Source organism: Euleptes europaea, chromosome 17, assembly GCF_029931775.1.
Source record: "Euleptes europaea isolate rEulEur1 chromosome 17, rEulEur1.hap1, whole genome shotgun sequence".
NCBI lineage: Eukaryota > Metazoa > Chordata > Lepidosauria > Squamata > Sphaerodactylidae > Euleptes > Euleptes europaea.
In genome coordinates this window covers 25,844,891-25,870,168 of record NC_079328.1, presented here as the reverse complement: position 1 = coordinate 25,870,168, position 25,278 = coordinate 25,844,891, and the positions used below count along the sequence as shown (strand labels likewise).

Sequence of the window (25,278 nt, the reverse complement as noted above, 5' to 3'; positions counted from 1 at the left end):
TCCGGTTGCTGGCACAGGCTGCGGCGGGGGGCCGGGAGGCGTTCCGGCGCCCTGGGAGGCGTTCCCGGGGTGTAACAGCGCCGGCCGTGGGGCGAGCCTGACATTAATCGACCTCCTGAGCGCTTTCAGCTCGGGAACCCCCCCCTTTTATTTTTGTAATATCTCCTGTGCAATAGGGTTGCACGGGTTTTTGGCTCTAGTTTGCCTCCTAATGCCGCTAGTTTGCCTCCTAAGCCTGGCGTGGGCATTCCTTTCAGGAATGCGCTGTAAGACAGGGCCAGAAGGGAACTACTGAAGTAACATATTTAGCATCTAATTTTTCCGTGCAGCTGATGTGGAGGGTGATAACTTTTTTACATGGTGATAAAACTTGTTAGGTGAACACAAGCCATTTCCCTCATCTTTTGCTGATTAGGGGGAAAAGCACTATTTTTCTTGATAGTTCATGAATGCAGAGAGATGTATAGATGTTGCACATGACCATGTTTCATACAGTCCCATTGACTTACACAGTGATTTACAGAGTAACATTAGTAAAAGGAGGTTACAATTAACAAGTCTGTTGTTACTAAAATAAACCATAACTTTTGGAGCAAATTTTTAAATAAAAGATATTTTATTAGAAAACACAACATGTTTACAAAAATCAATTGGTACATGCAGTTTAGAAAAGAAACCAACGATGAGTAATTCTCACGTCTCTACTTAGGGTCTGTATTAGTGTATGCTGAGCCCAGCCATCAGACTTTTAACAGGTAAAAGCCAGCCTTTGTACAGTCAGATCTGGATTAGATTGATGACAGACCGCCATTACCGAGGTATTTATTTGGATTACGTGGTATATGCAATTTACAGTAAATTCAGTAAGCACTAAAATATATGACATCTATTAAAATAGTAATAAATAATCTTAATAAAAGTAGCAGCATAAAAATTCACAGGGCCAACTGAAAAATATAGTTAAAACACAATAAAAGAGCTTCGGTAATAAAAAAATAAATTCTGCAAGGCAAAAACAAATGCAGTAATATTAATCAAACAAAAATTTCACCTGGACCAGGGCTTTAGATGCTTGGCCTTAACAGTTGAAACAGGAACTTACATACACTCCATCAAACACCTGTTTGAAAAAAGTATTTCTGGGGGTTGGATTTTGCTTTGGGAGTGTTGACCAAAGAGTTGTGCAATGGGAAAGTTAACTTTGAAGCTGCCTTTCTTATTGTGTTAATTACTAAGGCAAATTAGGCAGCGAAAGAATAACTAATTCTGCACATGGCAGTTCCTTAAGACAATCACTTAATTTGGCACTTACACTGTTGTGGAATAGCCCTGCAAATTCCGTTCCATTTTGGCCCTCTCATCAAGGCACTCAGTGGACATCCTGAGTCTCTGCCTGGTGGCGCAACACTCTCCAAAGTCCCCTATCTGGTCTTGTTCTTAGGCAGGGTCTTTAAACTTGAAAAGTTATAGCATTCTAAAAGTTGCTTATTAGCTTGGAGTCTTTGTCTGGGCTGCCTGTCCTTTGCCTCTTCCATGTAGCAATGGCTCCTATCCAAGTTGATGCCCAATGTGAGAGCTCTTTCCTGCAAACAGTCCCCGATTGAGATCAGCAGAAATGGACCCCATTCACCCAGTGCCAAAGGAATTTACCTGTTCTTCCTACCCACCCCTCTGTGGGTCAAATCTTTCCTTCCTGAGGTTTCCAGGAAGATACAATCTAGCCTCCCACTTCCTAAGTCTCTGTTAGCTTCTAAGTGTCACATTCCAGCAAAGGTGTGTCTTCAGCTGGTAGTGGAGGTTGCAATTGAAATTATAGTTGTATGGTAGAAGGGGGAAGACAGAAACAGTAAATGAGGAGGAAAGTAAGGGGGGAAAAAATAAGAGGATTAATTTCCATCAGGGCATGTTTATGTAGGTCTTCGCTTCAGTTGGTGATAAATCCAAGGTATGAAGCCAAAGGATTTTGGGAAGATTTTTGGACTGAGAGGAGGGCCCTGAAGTGAACTAGGTAGTACAATATAGGTGTCTTGGTTTGGAGTTTAGGCCTGAGCTCATAAGAGAATTAACCCTCTCATTTAAAGGCCAAAAATGCATGGTCCCTTAACCCACTTTATTCCCCTTTTCAGCCAGGATCAAATTGACCCGGGCTGGGGGGAAACTGTACGCATTACCTTGAAAAGCAGGGACGAAACTGTGTGCAAATCCATCCATGTAAACAGAAAGTGCAGGAGATGTGCACAGTTCCTGTTTAGCTTGCAACACCCTCACTCCCGGTGATTGGTCGTTTCCTGGGGCAGGGAAGGCCTTCATTGGTCAGTTTGAAATGACCAATCACCGGGAGCGTGGGGTGTGTGCCATACTAAACAGGAACTCCATGTCTCCTGCATTTCTTTTTACATGGATCGATTGGCACAGTTTCTTCCCTGCTTTTCAAGGTAATGCGTACAGTTTTCCCCCCGCCCGGGTAAATTTAATCCTGGCTGAAATGGGGAATAAAGTGGGTTGATCTCCTCAGATCTCAGAAGCTAAGCAGGGTCGGCCCTGGTTAGTATTTGGATGGGAAACCTCCAGGGAATACCAGGGTTGCTGTGCAGAGGAAGGCATTGGCAAACCACCTCTGTTAGTCTCTTGCCATGAAAACCCCAAAAGGGGTCGCCATAAGTCGGCTGCGACTTGAAGGCACTTTACACACACACAAGGGACCATGCGTTTTTGGCCAAAGAGATCGGAAATTTTCAAATGGCTGAGAGCAGTGGTTGGTAGAGTAATGGTTATGAGCAGGGGTAGTGGGATTTGAGGAGAGAAAAATAAGAGATGATGCCAAGATCATGGAGAGTTTTAAAGGAAAAGAATAGGGAGTTTGTGCTGCATGTGGAAGTGGAAGGGAAGCCGGTGAAGGGCATTTTGATGTCTGAGCAAGAGAGGGGAATGATTGTGGCAGCGGAGTGTGATTGATAGAAGGTGCGATTAAAGGAAGATAGTTACTGTAGTCAAGGTGACCAGGTCAGGGAAGACCGGTGATTGCTGTCTTTTCTGCTGATGTTGCTGCTAATTAGAATGATCTGGAATGATCTAGTCCAACGACAAAGAACTAGACATGTTAGAAGTGGCACATTCCAGAGGAAACTTGTGCTGTTTGAAGATTATCTGATGGACACAAGGTTGTATTCTGCTACCCAGAACAAGTTCATTCAAGATATCTGAGACATTGTAGAAAGTGAAGGCAGGAAAAAAAATCAAGTGTCTGAGAGGGTGAATGCCCACTCAGCCTCTCTTTATGTTTAAAGAACTCCCTCCAGGAAAATTATCAGCGGGCCTTGGTTGGGAGCAATTATTTGACTAAAAAGTTGGAGCAAGTTCCCATGAGTGTAGTGCACTTGGTGGTTGCAGCTGCATTCCTACATAATTTTGGCTTTTTAAACTTTTTGTAATTCAGCATTTTTGTTTAGTTTTCCCACAGTTGATGTATACATTTGCATTCAAGTCCTATGAAAGGAGGGGCATACAGGCATATGGTAAAATTGAAGGAAGTTGTGAGTCAGTAAATGAAGTACAGGATTTGGAATTGGTGACTGAGGTTTAAATCACAGTTTAGCCCTGGCTTAAGGAATCCATCCTGTTGTTTTGCCTTATTTTGAAATGAAAATATAATTAGGTAGTTTTGAATAACTAGCTCCTTGTCACTACTTTAATATAGCTTGATACTAATAATGAAGGGTGCATATGCTATGGAGTCCTGTATCACTTATCAAAGCGATAAAATTATATAAAATGCCTCTTAAATATATTACAATATTTTATGCATACCCTTTTAGATGGCTGTAAATCAACAAGTATTCATGGTTGTGTCAGTCTTGCAAATACGTCCACAAATGTTATTTGCCTGTCAACACATCTTTCCGTGTCAGTTATTTGTTACCTAATAGAGGATGACATCCCCCCCCCCCAAGCTTTCACAGTCTACCTTCAGACTTTGCAACAAGCTGCATTTAAATTCCAGTTGGGCACAGACATTTGGGTGTGTGTGTTCAAGTTTTGTGTGCTATGGGCAGAACGAGAGCTATATACAGGCTCATCTACAAACTGATTAGAATTCAATTGCAGCTTGATGTGACTTCTACATGCAGTCATAAAGTTTCCTTGCATGGTTGCCTGGAAGAGATTCTTATTTGCCTCCGGTGACCAGAGTGTGTACACGTTTTACACAAGATTGGACTATGGTCTATTTTCATACTGTTTGGTTAGGGACATACCTTATTTAAACCAATCCAATCTTTCCCCCCACATGTTAATGTAGTTGTCTAGAAGCATTCTCTGTCCCTCTCTTTAACTTGTTTGTACCAGCTGATGTTTCAGAGACATCTCCTATTTGTAGAATAAAGAGTTCAGGCAGCACTTAGCTTTACATCTTTGTCCTCTGGCTGGTACGTTCTCCTGTTTCGGCCACAGTCCATCATCTGTGAGTATCTCCCTGAGTGAAAGATTGGCCCTCTTATTCCCTTCTAAAGCTAGATGTCCCTTTGTGTGTTGTAAAGAGGGGCAGTAGGTTTTCCAAGTGTCAAAACTTGCCTTGTCCTATGAGCCATAGGCAAGCTGGCTCAGGAGGGTGAGAGCGCATCATTCATGGCATGTCAAAGTATCTCAAAGTGGCAGGTGATGAGAAAGGCCTCCTCTGGGTAATTGTTGCTTGTCAGAGTACAAGGACCAGTGGTTTGACTTGGTATAAAAAGCAGTTTCATATATTAAAGTGTCCTTTAAAAAATAAAAATCTGGCAACTTTCCTAAACTTTGCCCCAAATCTGGAATAAAGGTTATAGATAGCCCCACAAGGTTTTTAAACTTGTAGTTCTTCAGTAAGCAGCCTGAATATCCCAGAATACCTCGAGCTCATCAGAGCTCGGAAGCTAAGAAGGGTTGGCCATGAGTAGTACTTGGAAGGGTGGCCACCAATGAGGAACAGGGTTGCTATGCAGAGGAATGCAATGGCAAACCCCTTCGGGTCATCTCTTTGCTTGAAAACCCCATGAGAGTAGGTTGCAACTTGCCAGTGCTGTTTTTATTTTTTTTAATAATAATAACAAAAATAATAATTATTATTATTTCACTAACTAGAAGTAATTCATGGCAATCTGAGAAGTCGAAACTAGGCATTCTGAGAGAAGTCGTGTTCTCACAGGGTAAAATTAGAATTTTGTAGCAGGCCAACAGTTTTGGTATTGTTTGTTTTGTAATAAAAATGCTATAAAATGTTTGGCTGTTGCTAAGGCAATGGTCTTAAATGTGAATTACCTGTCTAAAATGTACTTCAATGTCTGTCTTTCCTTTTTTCAGATCTTGATCCAGATGATTGTACATCTGGGTGTATCTTCAATGTAGACCATTCGTCATCATCTATAAATCATCCTATTTGTATCCCATGTCATGGATTTCAATCACACCCTTCTCCTTTGTCTTCACCTACTAGACTGCACGGTCATAAAAGTTATGAAGGAACATGTGAAATACCAAACTCTAAATACAGTCCACTAGGTGGTCCTAAGCCTTTTGAGTGTCCTAGTATTCAGATTACATCTATCTCTCCTAACTGTCATCAAGGAATAGAAGCCAGTGAAAATGAATTGCACACAAATGGCCCTCAAAATGAATATATGGACAGGCCTTCGAGGGATCACTTGTATCTTCCCCTCGAACCATCTTACAGGGATTCGTCCCTTAGCCCAAGTCCTGCCAGCAGCATTTCCTCTAGGAGCTGGTTCTCGGATGCCTCCTCTTGTGAGTCGATCTCTCACATTTATGATGACGTTGATTCAGAGCTGAATGAAGCTGCTTCTCGGTTTACCCTTGGGTCACCTTTGGCATCTCCTGGAGGTTCTCCGAGGGGCTGTCCAGTAGATGAACCTTGGCAGTCATCTTATGGATTTGGTCATGCCTTGTCACCTAGACAATCTCCTTGTCATTCTCCTAGGACTAGTATCACAGATGAAAATTGGCTTAGCCCTAGGCCGACCTCAAGACCATCATCAAGGCCAACGTCACCGTGTGGAAAGCGGCGACATTCTAGTGCTGAGATCTGTTACATTGGCTCACTTTCTCCTCATCATTCTCCAACCCCATCCCCAGGTCACTCTCCTAGGGGAAGCATCACGGAAGACACATGGCTAAATCCTTCTCTCCATGGTCTGACGCCTGGCCTTTCACCGTTTCAGTGTTGTGCAGAGACTGACATCCCTCTTAAAACAAGAAAGACCTCTGAGGATCAAACTGCCATTATGCCGGGGAAAATAGAGCTTGGTTCTGAAGAACAGGGTAGTTTATCACCGTCCCTGGAATCTGCAATAGAGGATAGCTCTACATCTCCGCACACACTGAAAAAAGACTTGCCCGGAGACCAATTTCTTTCTGTTCCTTCACACTTTACTTGGAGCAAACCAAAGCCTGGCCATACTCCTATATTTCGGTAAGTGGTGTAAGGATGATGAAACAAGGTTTACTCGCTCTCAGGAGAAAGGTTTCATGGGCATGTAGGTGTACATACTGTAATATAACATGCTACGTTTTATTAGGCAGTTGGATCCCTAAGAGCCCCATGAGGCAGAGTGGTAAGTTGCAGTACTGTAGTCAAAAGCTCTGCTCACGACCTGAGTTCAATCCCGATGGGAGCCAGTTTCAGGTAGCCAGCTCAAGGTCAACTCAGCCTTCCATCCTTCCGAGGTCGGTAAAATGAGTATCCAGCTTGCTGGGGGTAAAATGAAGATGACTGGGGAAGGCACTGGCAAACCACCCCGTAAACGCAGTCTGCCTAGTAAACGTTGGCTGTGACATCACCCCATGGGTCAGGAATGACCCGGTGCTTGCACAGGGTACTACCTTTACCTGGATCCCTAAAGGTATTTTTCACTAAACAAGTCACCTAGTGTCTGCTGAACCTTATTAGTTATACAGCCATTTAAATTGCTTCTTAAATAGCCTGTAATTCTTCATGTATTCTGTATGGAGGCAATTTATGTGTTAACAGCACTGCATACAAGTGAGTCACAGTACACAGACAGCTTCAGATATCTACTTAAATGCAACTTACAGTAAAATGAGAAGGTGTAAGGCATCTACCTTTGGGACTCCCTAGCTAGCCAATGTTCTAGTAAGCATAGATATTAAACTGGTATGATTTAGTAATCAATCAACTGTGAAAACTCTGAAGGCTGAGGATTTTTAGGTATTACATTATACAGCAAATGGCTTAATTAATCTGCTAATGTGGATTTCTGCCTCCCACGTTCTGTTATAGTTTCATGGTGATATGCACGTTCTCATCATAGAATCATAGAGTTGGAAGGGCCCACCAGAGTCATCTAGTCCAACCCCCTGCACAATGCAGGATATTAACAACTACCTCCCCCCCACATCCCCAGTGACCCCAGCCATCGCCCTGGAATGCAGGATCCCACAATCAAAGCACTCCCAGCAATTGGCCATCCAGCTTCTGCTTAAAGACCTCCAAAGACGGGGACTCCCACCACCCTCCGAGGCAATGCATTCCACCATCGAACAGTCCTCACCGTCAGAAAGTTCTTCCTAATGTTTAGGTGGAATCGCTTTTCTATTAGTTTAAATCCATTACTCCATGTCCTAGTCTCTGGAGCAACAGAACAAGCTAGTTCCCTCATCAACATGACATCCCTTCAAATATTTAAACATGGCTATCATGTCTCCCCTCAACCTTCTCTTCTCCAAACTAAACAAACCCAACTCCCTAAGTCTCTCCTCATAGGGCATGGATTCCAGACCTCTGACCATTCTGGTCGCCCTCCTCTGGACGCGCTCTAACTTGTCAACATCGTTCTTAAATTGTGGAGCCCAAAACTGGACACAGTATTCCAAGTGAGGTCTGACCAATGCAGAATACAGTGGTGGTATTACTTCCCTTGATCTAGACACGATACTCCTATTGATGCAGCCCAGAATTGCATTGGCCGCCTTAGCCGCCATATCACATTGTTGACTCACGTTCAGTTTGTGGTCCACTAAGACTCCCAGATCTCTTTCACATGTATTGTTGTCAAGCCAACTATCTCCCATCCTGTACCTGTGCCTTATGTTGTTTCTGCCTAGGTGAAGTACCTTACATTTCTCCCTATTGAAATCCATTTTATTACTTATGGCCCAGCTCTCCAGTCTATCAAGGTCATTGTGAACTCTGACTCTATCCTCCGGGGTATTAACTACCCCTCCCAACTTGGTGTCATCTGCAAATTTGATTAGCATGCTCTCTATTGCATCATCCAAGTCATTTATAAAAATATTAAATAGTACCAGTCCCAGGACAGACCCCTGTGGTACTCCACTAGTCTCTCCAGGATGATGTTGTGCCATTAATGAGCACCCTTTGGGTTCGGTCCAGCCCACATTTTACTAGCTTTGTTTCAAGAAGGCCATGGGGGACTTTATCAAAGGCTTTACTGAAATCAAGTTACACTACATCTACAGCATCCCCTTCATCTACCATACTTGCCAAACTAATCTCATATTTTTTTTTGATAGAGTGACATGACCTGTTTTTGAGAAACCCATGTTGGCTGTCAGTGATCACAGCATTTCTTTCTAAGTGCTTATAGACTGTCTGTTTAATTATCTGCTCTAGTATTTTACCTGGTATTGATGTCAGGCTGACTGGGCGATAATTGTTTGGGATTTCTTTCCTCCCCTTTTTAAAGATGGGGACCACATTAGCTCTCCTCCAGTCTGCTGGAACCTCTCCTGTTCTCCATGAATTCTCAAAGATTATTGCCAGTGGTTCTGAATTAAAGCCATTTCTTTTAACACCCTTGGATGCAGTTCGTCCGGCCCTGGAGACTTGAATTCATCAAGAGTAGCCAGGTATTCCCATACTATCTCAGATTCTATACTATGCTGTAATTCCCCTATTGCATCCTCTGCTCCATTACTCCCAGGTTGAGGACTATTCCCCTTTTGGGAGAAGACTGATACAAAAAAGGAGTTAAGTAATTCTGCCTTTTCTGCCTCCCCTGTTAATAACTCACCATCCTCTCCTTGATCTTCCTTTTGTTATGGACATAACCAAAACACCTTTTTTTGTTTTGTTTTTAACTTCCCTGGCTAGTTGGAGCTCATTCTGCACTTTAGCCTTCCTGACTTTCTCCCTACATGTGTTGGCGACTTGTTTGAATTCCTCTTTGTTGATTTCTCCCTTTTTCCATTTCTTGTAAATGCCCTTCTTAAATCCTATCTCAACCAAAAGTTCTTTAGACATCCACCCTGGTTTCTTCAAACCTCTTACCTTTTTTTCTCCTTGTGGGAATTGATTTAAATTGCGCCTTCAATATCTCCCTTTTAAGAATTTCCCATCCTTCATGTACTCCCTTCTCATTCAATATTCTCACTCACGGGATCACACCCAGTAGTTCCCTAAATTTATTGAAATCAGCTTTCCTAAAGTCTAGAATACATGTTTGACTATTTCTTGCTTCTCCTTTCTGCTGTATAACAAACTCCAGGAGAACATGGTCACTCCCACCTAAAGATCCCACTCCTTCTACCCCATAAACCAAGTCATCATTATTGGTTAAGATCAGATCCAAAATGGCTGTTTCCCTTGTCGCTTCTTCCACTTTTTGGACTATGAAGTTGTCTGCAAGGGAAGTGAGGAATTTGGCGGACCTAGTCGTTTTGGCAGTTAGCCTTCCAACAGATGTCAAGATAATTGAAATCTCCCATTACTACTACATCTCTCTTTTTTGAATGTTTGGACATCTGTTCCAGGAAAGCATCATCTAACTCCTCAGTCTGGCTTGGGGGTCTATAATATACCCCACAATGACATCGCTATTTTTCTCCCCCTTAATTTTTACCCAGATGGTTTCAAGCTGGGTTCCAGTGTCTAAGACCTGGATCTCCTTGCAGGTGTAATCATTCCTAACTCCTCCCCACTTCCGATTTGGTCTGTTTCGCTGAAATAGGTTATACCCTTCAATTAATACTTTCCATTCATGAGACTCGTCCCACCAGGTTTCCGTAATGCCTATTATATCATATTTGCTTTGTACTATTAACAGTTCTAGTTCATCCTGCTTATTTCCCATGCTCTGTGCATTAGTGTAGAGACACCTTAGACCACAGGTCCTTCCTCTTGGCAGCTTATTTAACATTGTTTCCCTCCCATTAAGTTTTTGAACAGTCTTTCCTTGAGTATGTGCTACCCTCTGCAATTCGTTCCTATCTATATTTGCAGTTATTGTCCTCACTTGAGGCTTTAAATTAACGTCTCACTCCCCCGGAAGATTTAGTAAAATCTTTAGTAAATCGCCTTGGTAAAGGTGGATGGAATTTTCTTACACTTAAAATGTTAACATGTCCCTGTAAGTTTTCCAGTTTCCTTTTTTTTTTTGGTAATGTATGACCAGGACCTGTAACAGTTAAAGAAATATTCCTGGATACTTTTCTACCCAAACCAGTTAAGTTGCTGAAATAATAATACAGTAAGGGTTGTTAATCCCATAGATCACTTGTCGGATCCCATTAAATATATAACTGGATACTTTTCTGGGATATTGAGTAAAAATTGGTAGTCACTTCCATCCTCTGAAACTTTTTGAACGGATACTCTTGTTGTCTGTGGGGTCTGGGTGATGAGGTAGGATAAACAGCAGTCTGGTCAGATTAAATGAGTCTGCAAGCTCTCACTGGGATATGTTGGGTCAGTCACCCCATCCTAAAATAGTACATGAAAGCTTCTTAAAAAAAAAAAAAGACCCCTTTTAAACCTAAAGCCATCTCACTGGAGTGTTAGTGTGTGTGTGAAGTCTGATAAGCTAACAACTAATGCTTGGGCTGCTGCTTAATATTTTCTAAGTTTTAGCAAATGGTAAATGAAGCCAGTAGCTGTTGATATTGTGTGCAAGCCTGGGTATTGCTATCAGATGGGGCAGGCCCTGTTATCCGCACCTTCCTCCTCCACATATCCACTGTTGCAGGGTTCCACGTCTGTTGTGTTGAGGTGTGGGTGGGTGAATAGTTAGACCACTCTAGAGTGCTCTTGGTTGAAATGGCTCATAAGCCTCTGCTAGCAGCTGCCTTTTTTGCTACTTGGTAAGGGGCAAAAGCGTGGAGTTTTCATGGAGTGTATTATTGCAGTTAACGATCAGCTCAGCAACTCAATAAAGTTTTATAGATTTGCTTCACTGATTTAAAGTACTGAATACTCAGGTCTATTTTCATATTACAAAGTCCTTTGGGAAATTGCCAAATGTATCTCTGAAAAGACACAACAGTTTTGTCCTTTAGTTATGAAATGTGTCCGTTGTGCAGACAGTTGCTTTGCTTAATGAAGAAATCAAGTTACGGTACTAGGTTCCATTCGACTTCAGCTGGGAAAAGAACTCTTCAAAACCACAGAATTTACATAGGTAAGAAAACCAAGGTTTTAAAAAAGGGATACATTACCTGTAATTCTGACACAGTTCAGTAGGCAACTTAAGACAGCTGTTAAGTTAAGATTCCTTTTGTAAGAGTGTTGATCACAAATAAATGGAAAAGAGCAAAGCCAAAACACCTATTCAAATCTGACATATTTTAAGGCAAACCAAGAAGGAGTCTGACAAGCAGATTGCAAGCAGACATTAATTTCATTAAATGCTTTTTTAAAAAGCTGTTGAGGCTGTAAAGTCTTCCATGTGTAAAAAGGAGTGCTAATGGAAGATAGGGAGAGTGCAGAATGAATCTTTTGCATCTTTGTTGACAGAGGTGGTATTTGAGGGACACCTTTATCTGACTCATTTTTTCCTCTAGCACGGTGTAGTGGTTAAGAGCGGCGGACTCTAATCTGGAGAACCTGGTTTGATTCCCCACTCCTCCACATGAAGCCTGCTGGGTGACCTTGGGCCAGTCACAGCTCTCTCAGAACTTTCTCAGCCCACGTGGAGGCTGGCAGTGGAAAACCACCTCTGATTGTCTCTTGCCTTGAAAACCCTACGGGGTCGCCATATGTCAGCTGTGATTTGACAGCGCTTTTCACCACCAAACTTGCTTGGGCTACTGCTGTCCATCCCAGTCGCTGGTTGCCATCCCCCCCCCCCGCCCCGCTTCTGTGTCTCGCCGCCGCCAGCCTTCTTCCCTTTGTTTTGCCCATTTCCTGCTGCTGGCTGATTAGGGAAGTGGAGCACAGCATCTAACTGTTAGCCCATGTGCATGCTCTTTCAATCCCGCTTCCTTGCTGTAAAAGCACATTACTGCTACTGCGGTGGTGTGTTGCATGCCGTTCCTCTGGTTAGAAGAAGCTCTGCAGATGAAAAGTAGAGACGTTGGAATCGTCTCCTTCTCTGTCCAGGCTCTTCTGCACAAATCTGTTCTGCTGCAGTGGTTGTCCTTCATTGGTGGCGAGGCGGGTGGTTAGCTACAGGCCTTTGCTACCAGCCCTGCTCTCCTCCTCTTGCATTGTAAGTGGCTTTATAATCCTGTTTGTGTGACGTGTCTTTTCAAATACAGCTGTAGTAATATACCAACTGTCATGTTTAGAAACCAGTACTTCCCTTAAGAAGCTTGTGAGGATGGTAACTTTAGGGAAAACCTGTGTTCTATAAATATATCTGATCTAGATGTAATCCCAAATAAGGACACTGCTATAGCAAATGCTTACAAGGCAGTACAGTCAAGTGACCTTTGCAGGCCCTTTGTAGATATAATGTAGCTATCTCCTGCTGCTGACATGGCTAGGAACCTTCTTTTTAGGATACTGTCTCTTCCAAGATGGAGAAAAGCTCAGTCGAACCTCTCTAGATACAGCTTTTGGCTTACTTCAGAAGAAGAGCTGGTTTTTATATGCTGACTTTCTCTTCCTCTTATGGAAGAATCAAACTGGCATACAATCCCCTCCCCTCCCCACAACAGCCACCCTGTGAGGTAGTTGGGGCCGAGAGAGCTCTAACAGAGCTGTGACTAGCCCAAGGTCACCCAGCTGGCTTCATGTGGAGGAGTGGGGAATCAAACCCGGTTCTCCAGATCAGAGTCCACCACTCTTGACCATTACACCATGATGGCTTTCATCGTTAGGATGAAAGAGACCACTGCTGCCACACAGGCTATGGCCTTGGGGAATGGAATTAGACATAGATGGAGGCTTCTGGTGTGTAAAACTGACCCCCCCCCTTTGCACATGTTGTGTTTCTCTTAAATACAGTTGCTCTCCAGATTTGACAGGTAGTCTGATAACTTAAGGTTTCCCATTCCAGTTTTAGCTTACAGTGCAAGAAGGTAAACTGGTTTCCAGTATTCAAGGTCAGTAGAGCTGGATATATTATGATCTAGTCCTGGCCAACCAGTTATATTGGCAAGCTCATTAATCCAGTAATGGCTTGCATTTATTTATTTATACATGTGTTTTTGTTTCTTTGCCCCAAGACAGCATTCAAAATACATGCAATAAGCATATAACAATTCAGTATCTAAAACATTATACAAATTACTATTATCTCTTAACTACTTCACCAGTTCCAAACAAATGCTAACTCTCAGAATTTGCTCAGAAAACCACCAGCTTCCAATAAGTCCAAGAAAAAGCCTTCCATGATTTGTGACGCATATATTTAAAGCTGATTAGCGCAGCCGTCCAGCCGCACACCAGAGTTGCTCTTGCTCCGCATGGTCAGGGCCAGATTCTACACCTGGCTCCTGCTACCTCCACCTGTAGGGATGAAATGAGGACACACTGGCTAAGAACTTGCCCCCCCGGCACGCATTCTGGCCCTGCCTCCTTTAACCCCTCCATTGTCGCCACTTCTGCCCCCAGGGTTAACACAGTTTCTTGGGCTGTCCTAGCAGCTCCATAGCTAATGACTCTTCTGCAAGGGAAAAAAAAAGGTTCGTTTTCTCGGCAAAACAAACTCACATCTGCCTTGAATAGAAGCTATTGCTGTCTGCGGGAGGGGGCCGATCACCAGTCTTAGACCCTTCTGAGCCAGAGATCTGCCCAGCCCCACAAAGGGCCAAACCAAATGATTTTGCGGGCCTTAAAAGGCCCCCGGGCCTGATGTTCCCCACCCCTGGTCTAGGGCCTAATAAGGAGGTTCTGAAAGCTTGAGGAATCGTGTTTGCGTTTATTTGACCTACTCATATAGTTGGTGCTTTCAAACTGAAGCTGTCCGGTACCACTTCAGGAGCATGTGCCACAGGCTTGAACATTCTCAGTGTCACTTCTTCCACTCTGCCTTGGTTGAGGGGCCTGGATTCTGCCTCCAAGTGAAACTGTCAGGTTTTCTTTGAGGTTCTCTTGTGCGTCTCTCTCTCCTCCCCCAGTAAAACATATAAAGAATTCCCTTCTTGCATGTCAAGCTAAATCTTTCTGTTCTTGAACTGTGTGACAGAAAAAGGGAGTGCTCTGTAATGCCTGCCAGGTTTTTCTTTCTCCTTTATCAGTAAGGAGTTTCTGTACGGCCTTACTACTTAGCATTTGGTCACTGGCCCATCAAAGCTTCCCCCCACCTCAAACTTTAACCCTAATTTTGAATTAACAGTTCAAAGATCCTTTAATCCTCATGGGGTTATCATTCAAAGATACGGCGACTCAGCCTGTGAGGAAATAAAGTAGAACAAACATTTAATACCAGAGCTGTTTTGATTACATTCTGCTCACTAATAGTCTGACTAATTTATATTGCTGCATTAGGTAAACATAGCCTTCAAATATATTTGTTGACCTGGGAATCAGGACCCACATAAGCTAAGCAAGTACCTTTGAAGTCCTTAACTTTAGAAAACTAAACAATTCAAAGTTGGCACACCATATAATGACTCTTAAAGTACAGATAAATTTAAGAAGGTAAAACATCTTGATACAGGTGCAGGTTTGCCCTGATTGCCAGTTGTGTAGCAGTGGCAAACATCTGAATATTAAAAGCATTGGTATCTTAGCCTGAAACCATACAGCTGGATACCTCTGCTAATTTTTCCTAGGTTCCTGTTGAGCTGGAGCCGGTACAGGTTCTTATTCCTCTGGTTACTAGGTGAACGTGATGGGCAAAATACCTGTTTATTGGTGCATCGAAATGTATCTTGAATAAAAATTCCATATCTAAGTCCGAAATATAACTTGTGCAGCTGATTAGTACAGGATGAGTATCTCTTATGCAGACTGCTTGGGACCAAAAGTGGTCTGTATTTTGGATTTTTCCGTATTTTTGAATATTTGCATGCACATAACATGAAATTTATATATGTTTTATATACACTTTATACACATAGCCTGAATGTAATTTAAAACAATATTTTAAATTATTCTGTGTATATCGAACAATCAGCAAGTAAATTGGTGTGCTGCTGAGGGCCTGTGAGTAATGTCTGCATGCCGGCTCAAAAAGTCTTGTTTTTGGGTCAGTCCGGATATCAGGTGTCTGGATAAGGGACACTCAACCTGTATAGGAGTAGCATTGGGGGGAGGGGGCAGAGAAAATGACAGACAAGCCTTAAAGGAATGAAATGGGACTAAGGCAACAGTTGAAAATCCCATTTGCTGCTTATCCATACGTTTTACGCAGCTGCTGCTGTTTGGCTAAGAGCAGCTGGCTTCATTTTCTGACAGACAGTTTGACAAAGGACCGGTTCTAGTTTGGGCTTAACAAGCATGATGGAGTTCTTTAGTTTCTGGCAAGAGTACCCCTTCAGGCAGGTAGCCTGGCTTCTGAAGTTTGATCTCCTGAATGGGAAGAAAACTTTGTGGTAGTTCATTCTGCCTTCCAGGCACTTGTCTGTGGGAGCAGTGCATGTCTTTTGCAGTAGTGCAGCAGCGTGTGCTCTGTCCCATGGCTGGCGTCACTGTCCCAGCTGGTAGCCACTAGCAAATACTAGGCAAGTGAGTTGTCATATGCCTTGAAGGCACATGATCCTGCTGTTTTTGCTGACGATAAGTAGGTCTAGCTGTGCCGGGATAGGAAAGCCATGTGGGAGTCTTAATGCATGCTGGCTTGATGAGTTTTTGGGAGGGGAAGCAGGGATAGAAACAAAATTAATTTCCAGACTGCCATCAGGAATTGCTGTACGAGTTAAGCCTGCAATGAATTATTCCACATGGAGAAAGAGTACAGTGGTTGAAAAACAACACAAACATGGAAAGGTCTGGGTAAAGAGAAATATTTTGGCCTGGCATCTAAAAGGAGAATAAAGTGGATGGCAGGTGGGCCTCTGGGGGTGAGGAGGGGGGGCTTCCAAACGTGCGGGGTTGTGTGTGGTAAAGTGCCATCAAGTCACAGCTGACTGATGGTGACTCCTTATGGGGTGGTTTGCCATTGCCTTCCTCTGCATTGCAACCCTGGTACCGTATATACTCGCGTATAAGCCGAGTTTTTCAGCCCCAAAAATGGGCTGAAAAAGCCGGCCTCGGCTTATACGCGGGTCAATACAGGGGGGAGGAGAAAGGAGGGAAAGGGGAAACTTACCGCCGTCGCCGCCGCCGGGCCCGTGCCGCTTCCTGCCGCCGGGAGTGGCCTGGGGCAGCCTCCTGCAGCGGCAGGAAGGCTGCCCCGCCCCCCCGGCCCCCGCCACCATTTTTTCCGGGCGGGAGGGGCCTTGGGCAGCCTCCTGCAGCCGCAAGATGGCTGCCCCGGCCCTTCCCGCCCCCGCTGACATTTTTCCTGGGCGGGAGGGGCCTTGGGCAGCCTCCAGCCGCAGGATGGCTGCCCAAGCCCCCCCGCCCCCGCCGCCATTTTTCCCGGGCGGGAGGGGCCTTGGACAGCCATCCTGCGGCTGCAGGAGGCTGCCCAAGGCCCCCCCCGCCCCCACCGCCATTTTTTTCGGGTGGGAGGGGCCTTGGGCAGCCTCCTGCAGCCGCAGGATGGCTGCCCAAGGCCCCCCCGCCCCCGCCGCCATTTTTCCCGGGCGGGAGGGGCCTTGGGCAGCCTCCTGCAGCCACAGGATGGCTGCCCCGGCCCTTCCCGCCCCCCGCCGCCATTTTTCCTGGGCGGGAGGGGCCTGGGGCAGCCTCCTGCAGCCGCAGGAGAGCCTTTCAGGTAAGCCTGCGGGGGGGGGGGAGGTGTTATAAGCCGACCCTCGGCTTATACGCGGGTGCCTAATTTTTCCCCATTTTTGGGGAGAAATTAGGCACCTCGGCTTATACGCGGGTCGGCTTATACATGGGTATATACGGTATTCTTTGGTGGTCTACTAACCAAGGCTGACCCTGCTTAGCTTTCGAGATCTGACGAGATAAGGCTATACTATGCTGCCTTCCCTCCCAAACATGCGGTGCCACCACTGAAAAAAGTGCAGCTGATGGGAGCACAGAATTCTAGGCTTGTGGGGAAGAGCTTAACTGGTACACTGGACAGTGTTAAACAACTTTCCGTTCCAAATCAGCGTTTGATGTCTTTTGTAAGCCAGCAAGTCCATTATTTATTGTGGCCTGCCAAGTGGGACAATGATGAAAGGGAGAACGATGTAAGCTGCTTTGGATCCCTCTTGGAGAGCAAAGTGGAGCGGTGGACTGTGATCCGGAAAACCGGGTTTGATTCCCCACTCCTCCACATGAGAAGCAGAGGCTAATCTGGTGAACTGGATTTGTTTCCCCACTCCTCCACATGAAGCCAGCTGGGTGACCTTGGGCTAGTCACACTCTCTCAGTCCCACCTACCTCACAGGGTGTCTGTTGTGGGGAGAGGAAGGTGATTGTAAGCCGGTTTGATTCTTCCTTAAGTGGTAGAGAAAATTGGCATATAAAAACCAACCCTCCTTCTAAATGTTTTAAATAAGTGTTGTCTTGCTTCTACTCCTAAACTTTTCTTTTTAAAAAACCTGTCTCTGACTAAAGCTGGCATTTTCCTTGGCACTTCTGCAAGTTAAATACGATTCATACCGTTCCATATGCATTCCTTGTAATGTAGAGGAGAAAACAGTGAATAATATAATATACAGTTAATAAAGCAGCTTGTTTCTAGTATGCTAATACCTCTCATTCCATGCCTCTCCGGTTGACCAAGCAAGTAGTAACAAACCAAAGAGTGTTCTTACATTTGAGAGCCAGTATGGTGTAGTGGTTAGAGTATTGGACTAGGATCTGGGAGCCCAGGTTCGAATCCCCACTCTGCCGTGGAGGCTTGTTCAGTGAGCTTGGTCCAGTCACACACAATCAGCCTAACATATTTCACAGGGTTGTTATGAGGATAAAATTGAGGAGGACTATGTAAGCCACTCTGGGTCCCCATTGGAGAGAAAGGTAGAGTATAAATGAAATAAATATTTAACACTTTTTTTCTAAGATGGGCAGGCATGCACACATCCCATCCATTCCCTTGCAGTCCAGATAAGCAACTAGGAAATTCAGTTTCTTGGTCTTACATTTTTGAGAGAGGCATGTTTCTCCTGGATGTTTTATCTCCTAAATATGTAGAAAGGGTGGGTGGTAGTGTTGCTCAGCCCTGGTTGGGCAGCCGTTCAGTGGCTCCTGGGACAGGACATTGGAGAGACAGAAACACTTTTAATTCTTTGCAGGTAGGTTGAAGTAATCCACATAATGACTCAAAAAACACCACTGTGCTTTGTTCCAGTTAAATATCAGTCTTGTTCAGAGTACTGTTGATGACGATTGCAAGCTGTAGTTGAGGTTATGTCAAACGGTTTGTGGCTATGCTTATGCTCTGGAGAAAAACTTGGATAGCCTCTGAACTGCTGCTTGTGAATCTTTCCTTGAGTGCAGAAATGTGAGCCCAGTACTGAACATTTTGGAATAATATAGGTGTTTACTGAAGAGGAAAAAAAACATTTCTTGGCTTTATAGTCTACTTCCTTAAATAATAGTGTTAGAGTAAGACAGTTTTTATTGCTATAGTAGAGAAGAATTATGGTTCCAACTGCAGGTTTTGCTTTGTATGAGAGCCACCTTGTGTTTAAATTTTGTTGAGCATATAACTTTATCTGGCATGTAAGTCTGATCTTCTTAGGCTTACATATTGCTTTGACAACAAAATCAAAATAATGTCCATTCATTTTTGTTTATAAAATTTGTGTTTTCCCTTTAGTAAGAACAGAGAATATTATTCCCTAAAACAAGTTGACATGTAAAGTGCAGTGCTGGTAGGACCTATAAAACAAATTCCTGCTGACCATATCAAATTGTCTCCCCAAATCTTGCCCAGATAAAAACATTTTTACATTTCTTCTGGATGATTGCAGTGTTGGGCATGAACAGGCTCCCTTTGGGAAAGTTCCATAGATAAGAGCTAGAATAAAACATTGCTTTGCATCTGTCCATTTTGCTTCTTGAAGTAATCATATGTGGAATAAGGCATCTCCCCCAAAGGTTAGAGGACAGAGCAGGTCATGGATGAAGAAGAGCTAGAGCAAGGACAAATATGGCTTTTGTTAAGGTTGTGTTGACTTGGTTGCTTTATTTACAAGATACTTCAATTGTCAACAAATGTAATACTTAACTAATTTTTTAAATTTTATTTACCTTATAGCCCCTCTTTCTTGCTGAGACTCAAGGGAGACCACACGGTATAGCAATGTAATCCAACAGCACAAGACATCCAATAAACAGTGCAATAGCATGAGGATTGCAGAAAGCTAGAAAACAGTGTAAAAAGAAAAATGTATCAGGCATGATATTATAAAGCAAAAGAAATGGAATTACAAAAGTAGTGTAGTAAGGATGAAAGATACAACAAACCTTTAAATAGACTGCAGTCATGTTCCTTTATAAATATTGTTTAACATAGGCTGCAAAATGATAGAAATATAGGAGCCTTCCAGGCCATTCTATAGAGCAGGTCCATAACAGAGAATACATGTGTATGGGCAGTTGCTGATTTTACCTGTTGGCATGGTGGTGACCTTTATTGTGAAACTATAAAAATTAGCTTTTAAAAATGTAATTTAGTGAATGTACATAGGGGTGACAAATAGGAGAAGCTTTGCGGTGGTAGTAAATCTACCCATGACTGTTACAGGGATGGATTGGGGAAGTAGCCCTTATTCCTGCCCTTGCTAACAGTGCCAGAATGAAATAAAAATGCAGGCTGCCACCCTATACGGTGGTGGTCTTGTCTAGAGCCAGTGTTTTGACGACATCTGACAGCTTGGTGGGCCATTATGCCAACCCTAGGTAAAGGTTATTAAAGAATTCTTAAAGCTATTCCTGTGTCTGGAAAATGTATGACTGTGTGTAATAGAGGTAACTTCTATAGCTCGCTTTGTGGGAGGGTACTGTGGCTTGGCTCCTGTATTCTTGTTCCACTTGGGGTGGAGGGAGAGGTGAATGTCCGCTCTTCCTCCTGGAGTTCCTCCCACTTGACCTGCATTATGTTCCTGGGGGTCCATTGACCCATTGGGGCACAAGGCTGCTTGGGGAAGGGGGTAAATTGTTCATCTTGTTTAGCGATGCTCATTGATGCCTAGGAGCCAAGCCTCTTGTTTCCACATGCAGAGGATATCCTATGTATATTGGCAAATGGCTTGTAATAGTCTACACTCTGTGTGTGTGTGTGTGGGGAGTGCTGGTGGTTGTCAGCCTTTTTTTCCTGTTAGGTGAGTACTCTGGTTTGTTTCCCAATTTCACTGAAATCTGTGCGCTTCTTGTTTTTAGCACATCTTCGTTGCCTCCCCTAGACTGGCCTTTACCTGCTCAATATGGACAGTGTGAACTAAAAATAGAAGTGCAACCAAAAACTCATCACAGAGCACACTATGAAACGGAAGGCAGCAGAGGAGCTGTGAAAGCATCCACTGGTGGGCATCCTGTAGTGAAGGTAAGTTGATGAAAGCCTTTTTATCTGAATTACCACAGACCCCTTAATCCTGTGGACAGTTTTAAGATTATCCACAAGAACGACGGTGAATGCTTTCCCCAGGTATTAGGAAAGGCTTATAATTCAGCACTGTCCTGATCATGTGTGACAAATAGCACTTGCTGTTGAGGGACCTGGCGCATCTCCACTGCTGCCGTATTGATTCTTCTGTCGTTAACGCTGAACATGTACAGTTCTATTTGTGTTATGGGGCTGCCTGTATAACTTCCATGTTTTCTGAAAGTTAGAGCCTCTTTAAACTATAAAGAATGACTCTGCCAGACACTTTCAAATAACTGCAGGCCTGTTTGTTTGAAATGAAAAGCTCATGATTTAAGCATTTGTGCCCTATTAAAATCCGATGGGGCTTCAGCTTGAGCAGTTGTTTACCAGAGAAACGTTGGAACAAAAAATCCCAACATCAAGTATATGCTAATAGGGTCTGAACTTGCTGAGGCTGAGAGGGGAAAAGATCTTGGGGTCATAGTAGATAGCTCGATGAAAACATCAACCCAGTGTGCCATAGCAGTGAAAAAGACAAACTGTGTGTTGGTGATTATTGGTAAAGGAACTGAAAGTAAAACGCCCATATAATACCCCTATATAGATCTGTGGTGCAGCTTCATTTGGAATTCTGTGTGCAGTTCTGGTCACTGCATTTCAATAAGGACATCATAAAGCTGGAAAAAGTACAGAAGATGATTGGGGATTGGAGCTCTTTCCCTACGAGGAGAGACTGAAAGGCTTGGGGCTTTTTAGTTTAGAGGAGAGACGACTAGGAGGGGGCATAATAAAGGTTTTTAAAATTATGCGCGGGGTGGAGAGAGTTGACATAGAGAACTTTTTTTTCCTCTTCCAAAATACTAGAACTCTAGCGGATCCAGGGACACTAATGGGCAATGGATCCATGACGGACAAAAGGAAATACTGCTTTACACAGAAAGTGATTAAAATGTGGAATTCACTGCCAAAGGATGTAGTGATGGCCACGGGCATAGACAACTTTAAAAGGGGATTAGACAGATTCATAGAGGATAGGTCTATCAATGCCTACTAGCATGGTGACTAAAGGGAACCTCCATGTTAAGAGGCAGTAAACCTCTGAATCCTATTGCCAGGAGGCAACATCAGTGAAAGGCCTCAGCCTCTGTGTCCTGTTGTTGGCCCTCTGAGGAACTAGTTGACCACTGAGTGAGACAGAATGCTGGACTAGTTGGACCACTGGTCTCATCCAGCAGGGCTCTTCTTATGTTGTTAGGGGAAGGAGGGGCAGCTTGTACTCACCATGTTTGTTTCTGTTATGGTAGCTTCACACTGCTCCTTGGATAGGGACACCAGAGTACAAAAACCATCTAGCATGAAAATTGGAATCAGAATCCATTTCAAGTTCTTTGAAGTGGGGCCTGGGGAAGAATTGGGGCCTTGCTTCTAACTAGCTTAAAGGGGAAATGTTGAATTCTTTGTGCACATATTCTCTGCACTTTATGGACTGTGTACATTTTGTGCTTGGTATAACAGAGGTCCCAACATGGTACCTGTGGGCACCATGGCACCCACCGACACTTTTTCTAGCGCCTGCCAATTGTTTTTAGGAAGTGCGTGGAGCAAGATAGGGTTTTTTGCCCAGCAAGGCTTCTGATTGACTATTGGAGATTTGAATGGCTGTACAGAGTTTTTTAAATGTTGCTTTGGCAGCAGTTGCCACCACAGCACAAGGATCTTCACTGTGCTACTGAAGTTAAGCTGTGGCAATCATTTTGTGCTTGGCTCCGCCTCCTGTGGCAGCTGTTTTGTGGCAGCCGATTTGTTGCCGCACCCACCGTTGCTGTGGCAGAATTCCACATGTGCCCACAAGTTCAGAAAGGTTGGGAAACCCTGCTCTATAAGGTCACTTAACACTTTCTAGTAAACAGTGGGCCTGGAACTCTTCTGTGGGGGGTGGGGTAGAGGACACCAAGAGGGGACATGGTAATTTCATGTTAGGCAGTTACTAGAGCAGAGATACCACAGACACACTCAAAATCTCCCAGAGCACTCTGGGAATCAAGTGGGTTTTCCCGTGGTGCTTATTGCGGACACCTAGGATTAAACGAGCAAGGTGCTCATCTAGCTCCTGGGTATTTTACCCACACATTGCTTCCTTGTGATATAAAGTGAAGTTTAGTGGTTGTGTTGCAGAATGTGTAACATACACCCTTCAGATTGCTATAAGATATCAGGAACTTGAACAGGTCACTCTAATTTATTCCTCACTTTTGTTCTCCCATTTTCCTTTAAAAAAAAAAACCTGACCCTAAACTTACATGCAGTTTCCCTCTGAATATATGTCATGCATATATTCAGTCCTTGTCAGGCCACTGTGGGGAGAACGGGACTTGCTTTTCTCTTTTAACTTACGAAGTTACATTTTTCTGCATTTTTGGAGCAAGGGATAACATAGAAGCTTCTGCACATGGCCCTGTTTTGTCACCCTACAAATCGGGACAGGACCATCAGGTTTCCACCCTGCCTCCAGCTCGAGTCATACAGTTCATTGTATCACCTTGCTGCATTTGTGGGTCAGAGTTAATCTTTAGCACTTGTTGTAGGCTTGGAGAATAGCTCTGGAAGGATGGTTTTGTGTATATGTGTGTGTATCTCCTTGCTTCTGTGGTATGGGCACGTGCTTTCTGACACATTTTCAATGACAGATTTTAAAATCTATACTCATTCTTGGGGAGACGTTGTGATGGAGTGGCAGCGGCTGGTCCAATCACAGTTTGCTCCAGTTCCCCACTCTGGCTGAGAAGCAGTTGATGATGTCTGCATTATTAGTCCACTACATCTAGTGAAGAGCCAAGAGGCTTGGATGACCTTTCGTCCGTGCAGCGATGGCAACTGTATTGTCTAGACCAGAGTTGTCCTATATTCCTCTTCACCAAGGATGTATCTTGGTCATCTTAACGTCGTCTTCTCCCCCCGTACCCCGGTGAACTCAATTTTGGGACAACAAGGCTGTTGTACAAGATTTGCAGCATTATTTATATGGTGTGGTCTACTGAATACTTGCAGACAGAGTCAGTGTGTCTGAACCATGCTATCGTCTCTTGTGTTTCAATAATGGAATTGTTTATTTGGGCTTCTTCTGCAGTTCTCAGTTGCAAGGGAGGCAGTCTTCAAAAGATAACTTTTAAAGTGGCCAAATTTGGGTGGCAAGCAATGAGGACCAGGCGTGCATGGGTTGAACTTAATGGTTGAGCGATTTTATATTTATATTTATACTAATTTTAAACATGTAATATTTTTAATTAAGCGCTTAACAGCTTTTATGAGTGAGAGATTGTAAGATGGTATAGGGGTTCACACTTGATGCACTTTTATATGTGTTATGTTATGTATGTATATCTGGTATGTTTTTATGCTGGTCTTGGACCGTATTAAACTCTCTTTGTTAGCAGCCTCTGTAGACCAGCCCTTCGCACTGCTTGCCAAAAGTGTAGTTGTGTACAGCTGGGATTATTGAACTAACTTTGCATAAGCTGATGGTTTACAAGGGCTCATTCTGCTTTATAGTGCAGCCTGTTAAATTTTCTGATGTGTGATTAATAGAAACCTAATCACCATGTGCTGAATTTTTTGCAGAGTAACAACAGTAAGTATTAAAAATGGGCTGCGAACAGTCTTATTCTTGTAATGAGCTAGCGCTTGCAGATTTTTGTGGATGACCAGTGTGAAGAGTGATTACCCAGAACTGCTTCAATCGCCAATGGTCTGCAGGGCTTCATACAGAACAGGGAGTCGATACAGACTCCTGTCCAGATGATTTACCCAGAAGGGCGTTAAGGTATTGACAGACTCACTCATGAAGCGTGCTTGGGCAGCTCACAATCTTGCATAAGCTAACGCAAGAGATTGTTGTGAGCCATTTCACAGTTAATGCATCAGTCAGGCTACACTGGTGTCTGCTGTGGTAAATGCATCAAACGAGAAGGCACCTGGCCCGCTCCCCTTCTGTTTCACTCCAAATGAAACATGGTAAAAGATGAATCCTTTGCCTTCTCTCCTTTCTGTTATTGTCATATTAAAATAGAGCCTTCTGTATTTACAACTCAAACTGTTCATGCTCTAGTCATTTCTGGCCTTGATTATTCTCTTCCTTGCTGGTGGTTTCTTTGATCCTCTTTTGTATCTTTCTAAGACAAGTCGAGGTACCAAAACTGTTTCCCCCTGTATGGTAAGACGTGCATCAGCCCATCTGCAAAGTCTCACACTCTTTTCATTTCCTCAATTCCTGCTTCTCTCTTTCTCTCTCTCTGCAGTCTGGTCTAATTCTGTTGCTGTTCTGCATTTGATTTGCGCCCCTAGCTACCATATGCATGCAATGGTAGTTTTAGCATCAGTGAGTATTTAGAATTTGGCACTTAATTGTTAAATCTCAGGCCTAATAGCTGATGGTCTTGAAAAGAGAATTGATGAGGTGGTGGTGATGGAAATGTTGTGGTTTCAATATTGGAGCCTA

At 43.7% G+C, this 25,278-nt stretch overlaps 1 protein-coding gene across 1 annotated transcript in view; it reads left to right on the top strand.

The window, feature by feature from the left end:
• The window catches only part of NFATC3 (nuclear factor of activated T cells 3), a 66,989-nt gene that overhangs the window by 8,686 nt on the left and 33,025 nt on the right, over window positions 1-25,278 (top strand). The window contains exons 2-3 of the mRNA XM_056862520.1: window positions 5,332-6,457; window positions 20,579-20,741. Coding sequence (XP_056718498.1) covers window positions 5,332-6,457; window positions 20,579-20,741 — 1,289 coding nt within the window. The remainder of the gene's footprint in view (window positions 1-5,331; window positions 6,458-20,578; window positions 20,742-25,278) is intronic.